This window comes from Tyto alba, unplaced genomic scaffold (genome assembly GCF_018691265.1).
Source record: "Tyto alba isolate M040663 unplaced genomic scaffold, T.alba_DEE_v4.0 Super-Scaffold_26, whole genome shotgun sequence".
NCBI classification, from domain to species: Eukaryota; Metazoa; Chordata; class Aves; order Strigiformes; family Tytonidae; genus Tyto; species Tyto alba.
The window spans coordinates 9,099,811-9,117,901 of record NW_024881300.1 but is presented as its reverse complement, the minus strand read 5'-3'; the positions used below and the strand labels follow the sequence as shown (position 1 = coordinate 9,117,901).

General features: G+C 40.9%; 2 protein-coding genes across 3 annotated transcripts in view; both read right to left on the bottom strand.

The window, feature by feature from the left end:
• Positions 1-7,586, bottom strand: part of NETO2 (neuropilin and tolloid like 2) — a 36,310-nt gene extending 28,724 nt beyond the window's left edge. The window contains exon 1 of the mRNA XM_042797765.1: positions 7,238-7,586. Within this exon, the coding sequence (XP_042653699.1) occupies positions 7,238-7,271 (34 nt within the window). The 5' untranslated portion in view covers positions 7,272-7,586. The remainder of the gene's footprint in view (positions 1-7,237) is intronic.
• Positions 7,587-12,283: 4,697 nt separating this feature from the next.
• The window catches only part of ITFG1 (integrin alpha FG-GAP repeat containing 1), an 85,232-nt gene continuing 79,424 nt past the window's right edge, over positions 12,284-18,091 (bottom strand). For both annotated transcript variants that reach the window (XM_032998371.2, XM_032998379.2), the window contains 2 exons: positions 17,867-17,984; positions 12,284-14,472 (listed from right to left, as the gene is read on the bottom strand). In XM_032998371.2, coding sequence (XP_032854262.2) covers positions 14,413-14,472; positions 17,867-17,984 — 178 coding nt within the window. In that variant the 3' untranslated portion in view covers positions 12,284-14,412. The remainder of the gene's footprint in view (positions 14,473-17,866; positions 17,985-18,091) is intronic.

The following is an 18,091-nucleotide window of genomic DNA, read 5'->3' as shown; positions in this document are numbered from 1 at the left end:
ATTTTCTTCACTTCTTTGCATTAAATATTTTAGATCACATAGCCTGCAGACAGCTGTATAAATTTTTAAGAGTGAAGACACTAACCATACATTGCAAATTCTTATTAATATTCGGTTGTTGTAATAGGCTTACGGAAAAATATAAAAGAATCCCTTAAACTGGTGTAATAAACCATGCATTGTGTGCAGGAGTCAAGATTTTCTTTGCTGGCATTGCTTAAAATTTTCTAAAATTAATCTAAGATGCAAAAAAATTTTATTAATTTGTGTGCTGAAGTATATGTAGAGAGATTCACAAATGAGTGGCTCCTATTTCTCTTTAAAAAAGAGAATAGTTTTATAGTAAATGGGCACTCAACCCAATATTGAGAACTCAGTGTGTTTCTTAGAAAAGCAAGTGCTTTAGGCTGCAAATCTTGACATATGCTTGTACTTTCTGGCAAGATGCATTTTTCAGATTTCATGGGATACAGTACTGCTCTGAGCTCTCTATGGTATGTCTTTCCTCTGCTTTTTCTGCATGCTCTAGGGATCTTCACATACAGAGAAAACAGACTAGATTTGCTGTGTGGCTCTGAGAGCCGTGATGACAGTGGGGGATCTATGCATGCAGGGCAAGCGGAACATCCAACTGGGGAGCAGTCGTGCACAACTGAGAAACAGAGTGAAAAATTCCACCAATTTTTTTAAATAAAGACTTAATCATTTAGAGTATTACACATCCCTAGTATAGTGGTAGTCAGAATCCTAGGGATAAAGATGACAGACATTGCTTAAAGCAGGATTCACTGTTTTAGCTCTGTGCTGTACTCCCTGGATTAGGCAGCACCTTGTGTACATATAGTCCAAACAGACATTAATTGGCAACACACAGGTCATGCATGTTAGAAAATCTGGCCAGGATGCCTGCTGCTTTCTGGCAGATACAGCCTAGAGTAACAAATGCTTGATTTTAATTATATACTGTGTTTTGCCTTATGGGAATGAATGCTTTTCTGTGTACTATTCTTAAACCTAGCTTCTAATTTGCCCTGTGTGCTAAAACTTATGTTACTTTCAGTAACTGCTTATCACAGTATCCCAGCTTTTACATTACCCACGTGCGTCTAAACATTAATGTTAGCTATTCATGTGATAGGGAAGTTTGTGATGTCATATCCTATCTTACTCTCTGGCCAAGATTCTATGTACAACATAGATTACTTATATTTGTTTTGTTTGTTTTTAAGGAGTCTGATCAAGTGTAGGGTCCCATGATGTTAGATGCTGCACAAATTCAAAGTGATTGACCAGTCTTCTTGTAAAGAACTCTGCAATTTAGATCAGGTAAAGCATCCAGACACTCTGGATTTGATGTAATTCTGCGTAGATGGTCACCTCCTTTTCTTTTGGAAAGCTAATTAGGTGAATTTCTGATTCAAGTAATTTTTAGCTCAGAAACACAAACTTGTAGATTCTAGGGAATGAGATTTTTCTCTCTTCCTAGCATTTGGTGACATTTGCTAATTGATAAAAGGAACACTGGATTGCATCTGTTGCTGCTTTTTTAGGCAAACAATTTTATTGCTGCTGATGAAAAAACAGCGGTTTTCGAGTCCCACATGCTCTTGTAGTTCATAGTCTGTATATATTCTCTATCTCTTGTGGCCTCAACAGCACATTTGCAGATTGGTAAAATGAGTATCAAAGAGCAGTTAAGGTGGCTGCCTGTAACTTAGCCTGTTAACAGCTCTGGTGTTCCTCATATTGGAACATACTACAGGATTGCCACAGAATAAAGTAATAGAGATGAAGGTGCGCATCAGGCAGGACATATTTTGGCTGTCTTACCCAGAGCACGCTAGTGGAGCTGCCAACCCATTTTGAATCCTCCTCACAAAAGCTTAATATCAGAAGTGGGCTTTACCAGATATTAACAGTGACTCCAGCGCCTTTCTAAGATACAAATCTTGTTAGCCATTAGCATGCCGGCAGGGTATTTGAATGCACTCAGGTCTATTCTCAGATGTAACAGTTTCATCTCACTCCAGCTGGTTCCAACAGGGATTCCTCTCTTTAAGATTGCCAAAGAAACAAATTGGGAGCCTGTATCTCTGCAGAGAAACCAGGTTAACTGATTCAGGAAGTAAATGCAGTTCTCCCATGTCCCTTTGATCAAAATCATCTGCAGAACAATTCATGCCCTCCAGGTTTGCTCAAAACATTTAACATTTCTGATCCCTCCTTCCATTAGGGATGTATAAGCAGCTGTGGGCTGCTTCATTTTACCAGTTGCTCCACATCCTGTTACTTATGATCCATTCCTGGGTATGTCTGCCAGCAAAACTTCTGCCAGAAGAATGATATCTTTCATTTTTAAAACAGAAGCTTTCCTTTTTATATGGAGGATCTTTTTTCATCTCCAAGCTGTGTGCAGCAAGAGACTGATGAGAAGGCTGCATGTGCAAACCATGCTGATGAGAGGGGTTCCAAAAACCTTATTAAAATATATATGCTGACTTAAAGTTCAGATGGTTTCCCTGTAGCTGACAGAACTGATGCTGCTGTACATTACTCTCCTGAATACATCTTTCCCAGGGATTACTTATTCCTAGAACACTTGGATAGTGATACTTTTGACTTAAAAATAGATCAGATTGTACCAAGCTTCTTCATCTCTTGTTCTTTATTATCAATATAGCATATTTTTCAGTGGAAATCTTTTCAGGAATGTCTGTTATGGAATTAAAAGTTCTGCTGTCTTCTGTCATGTCTGACAACAATTTGTGTACAGAGTATAAATATTTTTTTTCTAGCTCCTCACTCTCAGTCCCTTAGAAAGACACTTCTCTCTGTTCATGGATTTTATTGTAAGCTAAAGAAGCAGGTTTTGTGAAATGTATTGTTAACATATTGGCAGTCCTTTCCTGCTGCTTAGTAGGTCAGCTTTGTAATAACAGAAAATGGAGGGAAGCACAAAGATAAGCTAAAAGACATGTAGAATTCTGTCATGAAAAGTTACCTGCTGCTTTTTTGTCAAAAAATTTATGCTCCCCCACCCCAGTCACTCACAGTATTTGAGGTAGCAGTTTTCAGTCATATTTCAATAGAGGTAGCAAGCTATTTAAGTTGTCCAAGACTATAAGTGCTTCATTAATTAAAAAACAATTTGGAGTACATAAGGCAGAAAAGCAGCAAGCTTGTTTGCAGTGCTAGAACCCCAACTGTACCTGGGACACTGTAATTAAGGTTTTGCTTCAGTCCAGACAAGTATGTCCATTGCTAGATGTGTAAACTGTTTTGTATGTAAACAACGTGTACAAGAGTATACACAATTTCTGGTATAATTTGTTTATCAGCTGTCTTCACCATTCCTGCAATGAATGGCATTGTGAATTTCTGACAGGTTCATAAATGATGAATAGTTCATAAAGTTTCATTTTGGGTTAATTTTTCTGTTTAATCTCTCTCCGTGAATTAAACCTTAGGGAAGGTGATGAAAATCTTAGCTTTTTCATTAGATAGGGATATATAATTCAATAGCTCCTTTAGCTTCAATCTAGTGTTATTCTATACCCCAGCTCCAACTATATACCTGATTTATACACTGAACTTTTCTATTAATATCAGTGTAATTATAACCAACTCGTTTTGTCAAAATTTTAGTGGTCATTGCCAACTATGTCTTAGAAAAAATAGGGAGTTAATGTTTTTGAACTACTCTTCAAAACTCTGGAAGCAGTGCGTTTTGGATATTAAGTTTGTATATGTATTAATGGCAAAGCATTATACATACCACCAAATACTTGCTTTGCTTGCAACACAGGAGCTTTTTGAATCTGTTCTACAGTTACTTGAGTTACTTTTGCTTAACTGCTTAGTGGTGAAAGCTGTTTGGTGCTTAGATTTTTTTGAGTGCAGCAGAAAAGGTTGCACATTGATCCTGTCTTTTAGTAACAAATGAAATTCTGACTAACACTTGATACTGCCTTCCTTAGGGCCACTGTGGCCTCTACAGTCAGTATTTTGCTTTTGGTTTCAATGGACAAATCATGAAATCATTAACAGATTTTTAAATGATCTTTTTTCTCTGCTTGTTTTTAGCTTTTTGGGTCACTGTTACACCTTTTGATTTTGGAAACAGGAGGCCATAATTCCTAGCTTTTGTGTGGAAGGAAGCATTACTTCCTAACACTACTTGTTTGTGAGAAATTAGCTGTTAAAATCATGCCAAAATGCAAATGAGGGGGCTGAGCAGAATGGCAGGAAGTTAATCATAGCACTCCACGTTCTTGCAACCTGCCAGAGTTGGAAGTAATTCTGTACCTCACTGGAAGGCTGGAAAGGTCGACTTTACAGAAGTAGCAGTAGTTCATGCTAGACACAGTTGCTTGTTGAATTATCAGGACAGAAACTACAGAATTCTCATTTTGGCTTTGTAAATTGATCCAATATAGCAACTGAAGTAGTCCAAAACTAATGTACAATCAGGATTCAACTTAAGGTTTGTGGGTTTGTTGTGTTTTTTTTTTTTTTTTTTTTTTTTTTTTAACCAAATAATAGCATATGGAAATGAAAGAGGGAGAATATTTGAAGAATCTGAACAAGCTCTTAGCAAACACATTTTGGCGGAATAGCGGATATGTGAAAATTCTAGATATATGTATTTACTTCCAAACCATAACAGAAACATGGCTTTATTAAGAAAGCAGCTGCTTTTCTCTCTTGTGAAGCAGCGGGTTATAATGCTTTATTGTTGCAGAGCAATTGCATTTTGCAAGCTGTGCTAGGATTAAAGAATGATTCTAGTGTGTTTAAAATCTCATTGAGAAGTGAAGGCTTTGTCTTTAAACCACCACACCGTGGTGAGCACCTTGGCCTCCAGCAGGTTACACACACCCCTGAGAAAGCAGGTGGGCACCGGCTGGGCTCCACTCCACCAAAACCTGCAGCTACTGCAGGCTCAGTGCTGCCGTGGTCTGTCACCGCTCCCACTCAGCACTGCTGGCTGCTAGATCTGGATGAGAGCAAACAATCAGTGTAAAGTGATGGGATTCAGGATGAGACTTTTAAAAGTTTTCCTGAACACTATGGAGAGAGGCAATAAGAATTATATTAAGATGTTTATCTAAATCAGCCCTTATTATTGATAGCTGAGGAATAACATAGAGTAGTTCTGAGCAAGCACAATAGAAGAAATCTGAATTGCCACAAAGAGAGTGTGAAGGGCTTGCTTCTGCCCTGAGGTATACAGCCCAAAATATAAACCTCTGTGGATGACAGAAATGTATATATGCATTCCATGTTAAGAATAGAAAAGTAAACTGCTTCTAAGTATTATTAAAAGATATATGACTTATCGCAATATACTGAGCCTCATTGTACTTCATACATGGTTTAGCAGAAGTCTCCCAGTTCTGCACACAAAACTACATTTGTATGGAGAGAAAAAATAAATTACTGCCCCTGTAGGTAGAATTTCCGTCCAGAATTTAAGATGCAACTTATAAAATATGAAGGCTTACTTTAAATGTTATGCCCAGCAGTTTCCTTTTGGGATTAAATCTATGTGCTTATTTATAGGAATCTTTTCTTTCTTTGTGATTAGATGTAATAATCAGACTATATGAAGACTTCTAGTGAAGAAGAGATAAAAGGGAGTATATGATGCTAAATAATGATAGGTTGTTTCTGTAGTCGTGGCAAGCGATGCGTTTAGAATACTAACAGGTTATTGACTAATGGCTTTGTGGAATTTATAGATTATGAATAATACCAAAAACTTCCTGTAGAAGGACTTTTTACCTGGACACTGGTGTGATTATAACAGATTGTCAAGAGGTCTGTTCAGGAAAAAACCTGTGTGGTCGTATTTGCAGCAATCCTATATTTCTGAAATGTAATTAAATCTGCATATGTAGAAAGTAATTAAGAAGCAGAAATGTCAGTTGTATTTTGTGGTTGTTTTATAGTGGTTTATGGTATTTAACTATGTTACTTAAAGAGGAAGTAAAAAAAAAATAATCTAAATGCCTTTTCTTCCCCATGTAAGCCTTATGTTCCTGTGTTATTTAAACTCAGTGGATGGTTAACACCTTATAGAGACAGACAGACGTTTATTGAGAACAAGTATCTTTTGTCTCTCAATTATGCTAATAAATGAAAAACATTTATTTAAACCCTTAAGACATCTGTCCTTCAGGCCAGGAACGTGGGATTTTATGGGCCATGGAAACATTAGGGATTTAAATAGACTTTTTTACAACTTTCATCATCAATGCATATCAGAAACAGCTCTCTACTCTGCAGTAATGCCTTGTTGGCTTCAATAATGCAAGCAGATGCTCTAAAATGTCCTAACGGAATAATTTAATAATAATTTAAAAATCCCTGATGGTTTAAGTCTGCTATTGCTAAAGAACATACAGAATGCTAGAAATAATCTCTTGAGGCACAAGGTTAACTGCCATATCTAGCTTTGTTTTCTATCAGAAAACCCCTTCCCATTGTCGAGCTGTATAAATAGTACCACAGACAAAGAAATGCTAGGATGAAGAGCGTTCCTCGGTTGTTTACCTCTGAACCTAAAGAAGTTAGGAACAAGATTTAAAAGCCTCAACAGGAAGAGAAGTGCAGGTAAATGCCGGTCAGGCAGTACCTTGTGACTCAGGTGGCCGATTTTGTGAAAACCTTGCTGAATGCACATCTTGCTCCCGACAGCAAGTATGATAACCTGGCCGCGGTCAGGCAGCTCGTTAGGAGGGTCCCGAAAGCAGAAAGATGATTGTTACTGTGAAAAGACCGGAGCGTAGGAAGCTCTCGGTGTGGTCCGGGAATCCAGCGGGGCCCTGGGGCCGGGTCGCTGCCACCGTGGCCCGCGTTCCCGCAGGCTGGGAGCCCCCCGGACCGAGGTGCCGCCGCCCGCGCCCGGGAGCAGCCCGGGCTGGCTGCGGGCTCCGGGCAGCGCCCGCCCGGCCGCCGCCCCGGCACGGTCTTTCAAGCGGAGGGGGGCCGGGGGCCCGGCAGCCGCCCACCGGGGACGCGGCGCCGTGGGGCAGCGTGGGGAGCCGGCAGCGGCGGGGCGGCCGCCCCCCGCACCAAAGTTTCCGCGGGCGGAGGGCGGCCGGGTAAGGGCGAGGGGGCAGCCGAAGGGGCGGGCGGCTCCGGGGGTACCGCGCTCGGTACCGCGAGCTCCCCCCGCGGCCGGTGCGCGGGCAGCCGCTCCCGCGGAGGGCGCCGCGCCGCCCGCGGCTCCTACCTTCCAGCACCGAGCAGAGTTTGTGCAGGGCCATTGTCTCCCGGCGACTCGGCGGCGGCGGCGGCGGCGCTCACCGGCGCTCCATGGCCGCGGCCGGGCGCTGTGGCCCGCGGCTACGGCTGGGCCGGCCCCCGCCCGCCCGCGGCCATGCCCGCTGCCCCCCGCGCGGGGCGCGCTCAGCCTCCGCCGCCACAGCCCGCAGCCGCCGCCGCGCTCAGCCCCATCGAGAGCCGGGCGCGGCGGGCTCCGTCGGGGCTGGGCTGCCCCGGGGGCGGGGAGGCGGCGGGGGGGGGCGCTCCCCGTGAGGCGGTCCGAGCGCAGCCCGGCAGCTGCCAGCCCGACTGAAGCGGCTGCCGGCAAACGAAGCTCATTTAAGATGTGAGGGGTGTTTGCCTGGATGAGCCGCTTGTACGCATGTGCCCGCCCCCCGCGGAGCCCCGCAAGCAGCCACAGCCGCAGCCGGCGGGGCCGCTGTGCTGCTCCTCTCGCCCGGCCGGGCACCGAGCGGGGGCGGCGACCGTCCTCGCCCCGGCCCCGCGGGGAGCCGGTGGTGGCCCCGCCGGGGCGTCCCGTCTCGCACCGTGTCCCAGGCCCCGTCCTCCTCGCCCGACCGCCGGGATTTTCCTGCGGAGAGGGACCCGGCGGTGCCCGGCCCCTCTCCGGGACACGGTGGCTCGGGTGAACCCGAGCGCTGGCTGCCCGCCTTTGTTAGGGATTTGAGTGGGGTCCCGGTGGGGTAAAAGGGAGCCGGTCCTCCCCTTCGTGTTCTGGGCCTCCCGTTCTCGGCCCCACTCTCGGCAGGGAACCCGTAGGACTCCCGCCGTGCCCGGCCGCAGTGTGCCTGCGGCTCGGCGCCGGGCAGAGCCCATCACGCGCGATTGTGCGGCTGTTGTCTGACAGGAGTGACAGCTAAAATGGAGCTATTACTTTACAAGAAGTTAATAAAAAGGCGCACTTAGCCTGCTGCCTGCCCTGGCTCCCATCCCTCTGGCCATCCATCACATCGGGTTAGTTTGCGAGCGCAGATGTTACTTAGGGAAGAGGCCGGAGGCGGGGGCGGGTGGCGGTGGAAGGGAGGACTGGAAGCTCCGGGGAAGGGCTGCCGGGAGGGGGGGGGGGGGGGGGAGGGAGGGAGGGACCCCGCCGCGGGGACACCCCGGGCTCCCCCCGGCCCCTTCCGAGCTGGCAGCGTGCAATGGCAAGAGCCGCTGCTCGGCCGGGAGCACGGCCGCGAAAGGCTGCCGTGCCCATAGGCTGCGTGTAAAATTATAGCGACATATGTAAGCCCGTTAGGGAGATGGTTTTTTGTTTTGTTTTGTTTTGTTTTTTCAAATCTCCCATAGGCACCACGAGTCGAAGTATCTCCGTGTATCTCTCATCCTTTCCCTAGACATGCCGATCAGGCGAGGCTGAGAGCTTTTGCTCGGCAGCCCGGAGTGGTGAAACAAGGCGATGTTTAGATCTGTGCGCGGAGCGCGTCGCAGAGCTTTGCGCAGCGGGCAGGAGCGGTGCGAGCCCCCCCAGCCTCCCTCCGGCCCGTTCACCGCGGGGCTCCGGCGCGTCCTGCGCTTCCCCCCTTCAAGGGTCTCCCCTTCTCCCCATCGCGGTCGTGCACGGGGGAGGCGGGTCCGGGCCGCCGGGTACCCCGGGCGGGACTCCGCTGCCCGGGCTCAGGCGCGTCGCGGGAGCAATCTGGAACCTACTCGATAGACGGACAGACAGGGCTTGCAAACTGTAAATGAGATGCATAACTGCAACTTGCGAGTCCGTCCGCGCAATGAGTAGGGCCGCTCGCTCCCCACGGTCGCGAACACGGTTGTGAGAGGTGAAGCCCTGATTCCCTTGCGGTTTGGTGCGATGTGTTTGGATGTTAAATACTCTAATGTGCAAAGGTCAGCATATCCTGTTAGAAAAGGTCGTTCTCTTGCTTCAGATTATCGGTTAAATATTTCAGGCTCTTCGAGTCGCTGGGATTGTCAGTTGGGGTGAGCCCGGGGAGCCCCGCGGTGCGGCGGCTCCGCTCCCTTCGCGCAGCCCCGCGGCCGCCCGGCCAGACCTTATCGCAGGGGTCTTGGGCTTTCCTGGCTGTTAAAAGTCCATTTCAGTGTTCTAAGAAGCTTGATGAAGTATTAAGCTTGATCCTCTGGCAAAACCCCAAATTACATAATTATATTATTCAGTTTACTCGAATTGTCCTTTCAATTTCAGATAGAGATGATGCAGTCCTTCTCAAAGGGTAGTTTCCCCATTAATTGTGAAATTGCTACTGCATTCCAGCAGTGGAGAAAGCAATTTCTCTGTATTCACCTCTTAACCATGTATAGTCGTGTGATGACATGTTCAATTCTATAGTGAAAACTCCTGTACAAAGAGAAGCCCTCATTAGGTGGATCTACTTTGCCTTTTTTTTTTTCTTTACCAACAAAAATGTTTACAGTAGTAACTCAAGAAAATACCTGACTAATAATTTATACTGTATCTGTTCATAGTCCACAGTTATCCTCTCTGCAAGTACAAAAATCTGACTATGCTGTTGTGCAGATTGTTAGGAGTCAGAGGTTTCTTTTTTTTTCTTTCTCTATTTTGGGAACACACAGTGTAGCTGATGGCAAAATTTGGCTCGGATATTTTTATTACTTGTGATGATACAAGAAATGAGAGAAGTAGCCTGATTCTTAGATCTCATGCTGAATTTACATTCAAGAAATCTATTTGTGGTCAATTGTTTCACATCAAAGAAGTAGGAGAAAAACCTGCTATGTTGTGCTCAATACAAGTTGGTAGTAATTGTCAAGACCCAATTTGCTGTAGTCAATTTAACTGAAAAGTTGAGCTTCTAGTGTGTCCATTAGAAGGTAGAACAGGGCTGTTACACACTTGGGGCAGTGCAGTAGCTTTTCCATCCTGTTCTTTTCCTAGGGCTGCGTCAAGCTGTCACCGGGGTCATCAACTTGTAGATTTGGGGCATATTCCACCATCGTTTACTGCCGCTTTCTGAGAAACTTCTCATGTGGACATCCCTGTCTTCTTGTCTTGCTAGAGCTCTTATAGGTTGTGCTTTAACATATTTTATAGTAAACTAGTGTCAGATCTGAAGAAACTTTCAATTTCCATTTTCTGAGCCTGCAGAGTGCTAGTTTCCAGGGAAGAAAATGCTGTGCCACTGCGTCAAGCTGGCAGGAAGCTTGAGTTAATTAAACTGGAGTTTGGGAGTTAAGAAAGGTTGAAAATAGCTGTTGGACAGCTGGTTGTGTGTTGTTCTGCTGCTCTATTGAGTCATCTTGATTATTTTTGAATGGAAGTAGTTTGGGGAAGGCAATGGGGCTGCTCATTTTGATGCAGGTAAACACCTGCGTGAACAGTTACTAGTGAGTGAGTGAGTTACAACAGGTGCTCTGCTGCAATAAAAGGCTTCAGTTGCCATTATTGGAAGTGATTTTGCCTCCTCCCAACAGTTGTTCCTTAAAACTTCCTTTGATTTGTGGTTCTGCTAGAGGTCTTAATTTTAGTATTACCTAAAGTATTTGCTGCTCTTGAGTAGCAGATTGTACGTCACAAATAGCCTTAGACCAGCAGTTTTTTACTGTGTTTGAGGCTATTTGGATATTGTGTTGAAAGGAGGTTGGAAAAATATAGAAGTCAACAGGGAATAATTATAAAAGGAAGTTAGGAGTTTCATTCTAACTGCTCTGGTACCTGGGTTTGTCAGTAAGTGCATTTAATAAATCTAAATTATATACAATTTCTGATTAGAAAATGATAAAAGGTGCAAATGCCTCTTAGTGTGGTAACATAATGTGTAAACATACATAAATGTGTAATTGGCTTTGTTATTTACTACTGAGTTAAGAACACTACAAACTTTGAGTCATGAAGCATACTGATAGTCTTCAGAAAGCTTACTGTGCAATTTTCTATTTGCTAGGCAATATAATTAGATCTGAGTATTACAGTATACCTACAAACTTCCATCTTAAGTTAGGAAATTCAAGAAGTTGGCGCATTACAATTTTTATGGATTGTATCATAGATGGGACCACATTTTTTGTTGAAGAAATAAATTAATTATAAAAATAGTGCTGTGCAGATGATTATTTTTAGTGACAGCTGAGGCCAATAGGACTAGTGCCTCAACAAAAAGATCCTGTTGCCAAAATGGAAAAAAAAAGTAAAATGCATAATAGGCCTAGTGAAACAGCATACCAATATTTCAGATTTAACATCTCTATTGTTCTTGATTTAACATACTTCTCAGTCTTTGATCAAAAAATTTGCCCATCCCTTTAGAATTTGTACTATTAATTTGTTTTTTTTTTTTTTTGATTTAAGCATAATTTTATTTTCTGGATTTTAAAAATAACTATTCTGGTTATTATTACGTCCAGAACTGCTCTGGTTAATGCTTTTGCATCATTTTAACAAAAGTAGGCTCTGATGATTATAATATAGTAAAAACTTATGGATTGACTTCTGTTCTACTTAGGTGTCATTTATTTGGAAGTAGTTATAAAAGTCCTGAATTGACTTGGTGCATTTATAGTGATTACTTTTTAATTAACTGTAGCAAATGTTTTTCTGTTAAGAAAGATGGCCTCACCCTAGGAGCAGTATCATGCTATATGGAACACGCCTATTAATCTGCGGTGTAAGAATTGGTTCTTCTGTTGGGGGATTATGGAGCATTAATGATAATTCTAGTAGGAAGACTCAGTCTTAAAGCTCTTCATGGAAAATGAGAACAAAGAAAGATGGTATTTCAGCAGCCATCTGGCAGTTGGCGTGTCAACAGTATTTTTATATAGGTGAGATTTCACACTGAAGAAGCCTTCCAATGGCATTTCTCACCAGGGCTGTGTTAGGGTAGATGCATTTTTTAAAATTTATGTAGTTAGAACTATTTCTTACTTCTCCAGTTATTGTGACAATCACCTGGAACTACACTTTCTAATTGATGCTTTCTTAAACTTAGTGGTAGAAGGGTAATAACCTTACCCAAACATATTTTTGATAGTTATAGAACAGAAAACCAAAGTATGACATGAAACCTTTGACAAGAGGTTTAACAATATTTAATGTCTTAATTCAAATGTATGCATATACTGTTGTGAGCCAAGCTATGAGTAGTTAGAACCTGTGGTAAACTTTATTATAAGAAAGCTAATAAAGCGCCAATAACGTATTGTATATAAAGAGATACAATGATGCACTACTAGGCATGCAAAATACCTAAAGCAAAAGCTACCGAGTCCATTGTTTTGTTAACTTGACAACAGCTTAAATGTCAGCATGAGGTTATTTCATTCCTAATTGTTTTTCCAAAAACTGTAAGGAGGCTAATCTATGTTTATTATATTGTGATAGAGGATTGCTGCCACTGTGGCACTATACATTTAGCCTTAATTTTTCAACCATCTGAAAAAGATAGGAAAATATATTGAATTGTGCTTCCTCTTAATTATGAAATCTGTTATTACTTTCGCCATCGGGCGCAAATTCTAGTCATCATGTTGAAGAAGTCCAATAGCCTGAAGTATTTATCTAAAAAATCTTACCTTTTCATGCTACTCTTAAGAGAAATATTAAAGGTGTGCATTACAGAAATATGTTATCCTGAATAATAACAGTAATGTAATATGAAAGTCTCCTTTGTTGGCATCTGATCGGTTCATATGAGAAATATCTAGTAAAACTTCATAGCTCAGTAGACTGCTTAGCAGTACTTTTTTGATTTTTGGCTTGGTGCTGCTGTATGAATGGGTCACTGTTCAGCACTGCCATGGTAACCAGCTGCTTCACTGTGATGCAGGGTGGACATAGTCAGTTCAGCTTTGTACCTGCTCTCTTTTCTCTTCTGGTACTGATGAGGCAAGGTAGCGAGTGCTACAGGACAGCAGGTTACTGGCCAAGCACCAGACCGGAGGAGATAGTTACTGCAGAGGTGATTGCCTGTAAGACCAACGCTTTGGAGTTTGTTGTGTTCTAGTTTATCAAACAGTATTTACTGGGAATGCAGATTGACAGATTTAAATGCACAATTAATCATGTAAGCTCATATCACTATGGAATACATTCTAAATAAAAGCATGATTTTTGTAGAGACTCTTCAAGGACCCAAAGTACACTGAGCAATTGTGGCATTATCACCATTTTCAATACATAAAATTGAGCTACTTGTCTTATGTAATTATTACAGTCTTACGAAATCTGGGCATAGTAGGGGTACACAGACAGCATACATTGTTTATTCTGACTGTCCTATTATATTCTTAATTTAGTCTTTGTATACCTCATTCCTTAGCAATACATTTTAGGGAATCAATCCTCATTCTCCTTCCACTCCAGAATGTTTCCTTTAGCTTCTTTAAAAACAAAACTAAACAAAAACATCCAATACCTTTCTTATTAAAAAAAAAAAAAAAAAAAGTTACTTTCATAATGACTTTAGGCCTTTTCAAAATAAATGTGGTTATAGTTTAATTATAAAAGCAGTTTATGTAATGCTGATCCATTTTCATGGTTTAGATTTTTTTAATGGGTTGTCTTCTCTCTAAAACTAACACACGTAAATACTGCATCTATCCCATGATGATCTATGGAACTAGCATTAACATTACAGGTTTCTTTTAGTTCTCCAATTCCTAAATTCTTTCACTATTGCACATGTGGGTTTAAAAAAAGAAAACTACGGAACACTCTAGGTTGAGCACCATTTAGTACAATCATCATAATTAATGACCAAGTCATCTGAGAAATTGCTCAAGCTGAATTTTCAGAAATGCAGGTTATTTTGCAGGAATGTATAAATGACAAGACCGAAGTGGTACAAAGTATTCTGCTCGCTGAAATGCTAAACTTTATTTACACAGCTTTATATCAAATATTACTAAAGAACTGGTGGTATGTAAACAATGGAACATGCAACTTGATCCCTTTACTAAGAAAAATAAATTTACGTTTCTGTTAAATAAAGACCAAATGCTATTATACAGTCTGTTAACTGAAAGGCCTTGTGAGACATTCAGGTATAATTTCAATCTTTCCAAATAAATATCAAATAATGCAACATTTACAAATAGCACACCAGTGGTATTTTCACGGTAATCATTTTACAAATCAGAATTTAATATTTCAATTAAGCAAATGAGTAGCAGCTCCTTCATAAATATTAAGGCATGTCACATAGCATCAAAATGGAACCGATGAGCCTCCTGTCGCTTCTCTCTGTCATCTGCTTTCTGAAAAATAATAATGAAGAAAAACTTTGTGGGATCTAAACCAATGCTGTTACAGAAATGGGCTGTCAAATATCAGAGAATGGTCAATGTTTTCCAAGTCACTCATTTGACAAAAGGCAAAAAGCTCAGTAAATGCCCCAGTAATTAGCTTTTAAATGATGTCAGTTTGAAATAACAATAATCTACTAAAAATTGGCTTCTGCTGTTTTAGTATTTATGACACACTGTTTTCTATTATTTCGAATAATGCTTTTTAAAAGTATTTTAAAAATGAAGAACGTTTCCTAGTATGTATTTATTTATTCTGCATTACAAATACAAGATGAAATTACTGTAGATGAACTGTAAATGTCATCTATGTTATACTTAAAATGAGATTCTTTTTAAAAAATTCTGTTCAATACAAATTTAAACAAAGATGGCACTTCAACCAACAATCAACAGTACCAAGTAGGCTAAAAACGTTCCATGTTTTTGTTTGTATTGTGAAAATGTGAGGTGGGATGCGTTTCCCTGCTTATTTATGCAGAACACACAGTGATCTTGCCGAAAGAGTAGTTCATATGGTGCTTGGAAAAAAAGCAGCATATTTAAATTGTACCTATAATCCGTGTAATATGTAAAAACATGCCCTCTCCCACAAGCCTCCTCTCATGTTCTAAAGCAGTAGCAGAGTATGAGAGCACTGACTAAAGGATCTTTGAACACACAGTGTGACCTTTTCTAGAAAACAGTGCTTTTGTCATGACAGACAGTATGTGTAAACCCTAGCATAAGAGAATTTAGCGAAACAGATTTAAATGCTTTTTAGCTTGCTTATACCTAACTTTTTTTTTTGTTTCAGTGAAATGAAGAAAAGACTTTACAGTATGCTGTTGTGTGGGCATTCAGATTTGTATCTCAGTTGATAAATATACATGACAATTTTGGTAGAAATCAGTGCATGTGTTCTGCCATGGAAGCTTGTCATCTGCTTTGGCTTGAGGCCAAAGATTTCCTCATCACTCACTGTTTATGTATGATAGCAACTCCATTGGATTAACTATGGATTTTACTGCACTTTGTGGCAGCAGCAGAGCTGTCAGTGAAGTTTAAGATATATCAGTCTGGCTTTTTGGCAGGGACTTTATCAATGTCAGTAGTATTTTGAATGTCAAAAATGGGGTGGGAAGAAGGGAGGGACATACTCTTTCCTACATTGAAATGCTTGTCACATTCCACAAAATCTGATAGTCTCACTTAGAAAGCAATTTTCACTCCATTTCTTGTATGCTTCCTGAAAAAATTACTACTTCAAATTTGACAGTAACTGATACTCTGATGAATCCATCAAAACTCTAGCAGTATTATCATCAATGTGTAGCATTCACATGACTAGCCTCAGGACCACAAAACAAGTTAAAAAGAATCAGAATACAGGAATATCAAGGCCCTTAGCTAATGTAGCAGACTATATTTGTTGCAGGATGAATAGTGGTGTACATACTTCCTCAATTTCTCTTTTATTTGATGTATCAAAGCTAAAAACTAGTAACTGAGGTTTGAAAGCTACTTTTTTTTTTTTTTTTTTAATAAATGGATCCAGAACTTCTAAAGAATGGCAGAGCAACATACTATCCCTAAATCCTACAGTTATTCAAACAACACAATACTTGGTTGATAGACAAGTGTATAAGAACTATTGTAGACAAAGGGCTCCTATTACTACTTAACTGCAGAGGTCAAAGTAAATGGTTCATTTTAACTGCTGAATAAAACACTGCAGCTTACAGACAGATCTATCCTCTGGGGGAAAAGAAGAGATTGTAACTGCCAGCACATTTCCCCTTCCTTTCTTTGCTATAGGTACTCTAGAGATCTGCAAGGGAAAACAGCATTTAGGCAGAACAGTAATTTTATGAGAGGATTACTGAAAGAGGCAGTAAACCAAGAACAAGCTTAGAAACACTCCCAGTCATGTCAGTGATGCACATTACAGCCTTGGTCAAGATTCTTATTTACTCTGTACCTCAGCCATTTTTTCTAAAAATTGGGAAGGTAAAAATCAATGGGAAGGCACTGGAAAATTATAGGAATTAACAAATGCTTATACAGTAGTCTGAAAATACACACAGTTTATCCAAATATTTGTGCCTATTTTGAGCAAGATGCAGCAGCTGGAGAAGAGTTTATATTATAACCAATACACCATTTCATTCACATATACCTAATGGGGTTTAAAATGGCTCAGAAAGCACTCATTCTGGGCTGAGTGCTTCTCTACATACAGTACATGAATTATTATATGAAGAATTGTTTTAAATGTTGACATTAAATCTCCATTTTTCCAGATGGAATTATACATAGTTAATCCTTCTCCAGCTCAAAGTCCAAGTATTTTTTCTGCTACTCCTGTTGCTTAAGATGTGTTGGAGAAGACTTAAAGCCAGCCAGCGCGTAGTCCTAGCTAGCCGTTAGCAATGCCTTCTTGGTACAGTAGGGCATGCTAGGGACAGTCATCATAAACTTCCTATTTCTTTGCTTTGTGTGTGTTATCCCCAGCTTTACTACTATTTGCAGACTGTATTTAACATTTTGAAGAGTGAAGATTGACAGACAAATAACATTTAAATATGAAGCATGCGCAAAGCCTATCTGAATGTTTAACAAGGTCATTTTGTTTCCACAAGCACAAAATAACAAACAGTTTTACCGTGTCAAAATGTGCAGTAATTTTATTTGACAGCTAAGATTAGGGTTTGGGTATGTAGTAGCATTTATTGGCAATCCTGCCAGTTGGATATGACTGTGAACTGAGCATCGTTAAGAAAAATGGGAACGCATTTCTTTTGTGACATGAAAGGCCCCTTTCAAAATGCTTCTTCAAATCAATGGATTTCTATACACTGCACGTATAATTCAGACACACAGAGCAAAGCAGCCAATATGCACACGATTGACTCCCTATACAGTCTTGAATGCTAATGTCAGCGCAGTCAGAAAGACAGATACAGAAAGATATATTTTCCTTATTTTAAGATTACCAGCAGAACTCAAGGTAAGTAAACTGAGTTTATGTTCCATTTTCTGAAACAGTACTCCTTAAAACTCTGCAAAATAGAAATCTTAGATAGGAAACAAAACCATCTAATTTAGTTGGCAATAAGAACTTAATGGGAAAAGCTTATTCATGTTTCTCTTTGAGTGTCTTAGAGCTTAAATAAAAACAATGCCAAATTTTAAGCCTGCAGTAAATACTGAATTAATAATAAACACCTTTTGGGAATCAATGCAATCTGTGTCAGAAATTATACTGTAGAAAACTACTCAAAAAAAACAATGTACAAGACTAAAATATTAGGAAGTGTTAAATAGTATAGAAAACACAGAAGAGAATCTAGTTAATTAAGCTTACCTTTTCTTGCCAGTGTAATATACCAATTATTGCCAGGATGAAAACGCAGACACCAATTAAGGCTATAGCTGTCAGCAGCACAATGTTACTTGGGGTCAGATACAGCTTGGCACTCCAGCTAAAGAAAAAAAGAAAAACCAAGGAAACATTAATACCCTTCATTAGGAAGCAGAAAACAGATTTAACTTATGAAGATGAAAAGAACCTGCTAGTGTAAGACAGGTA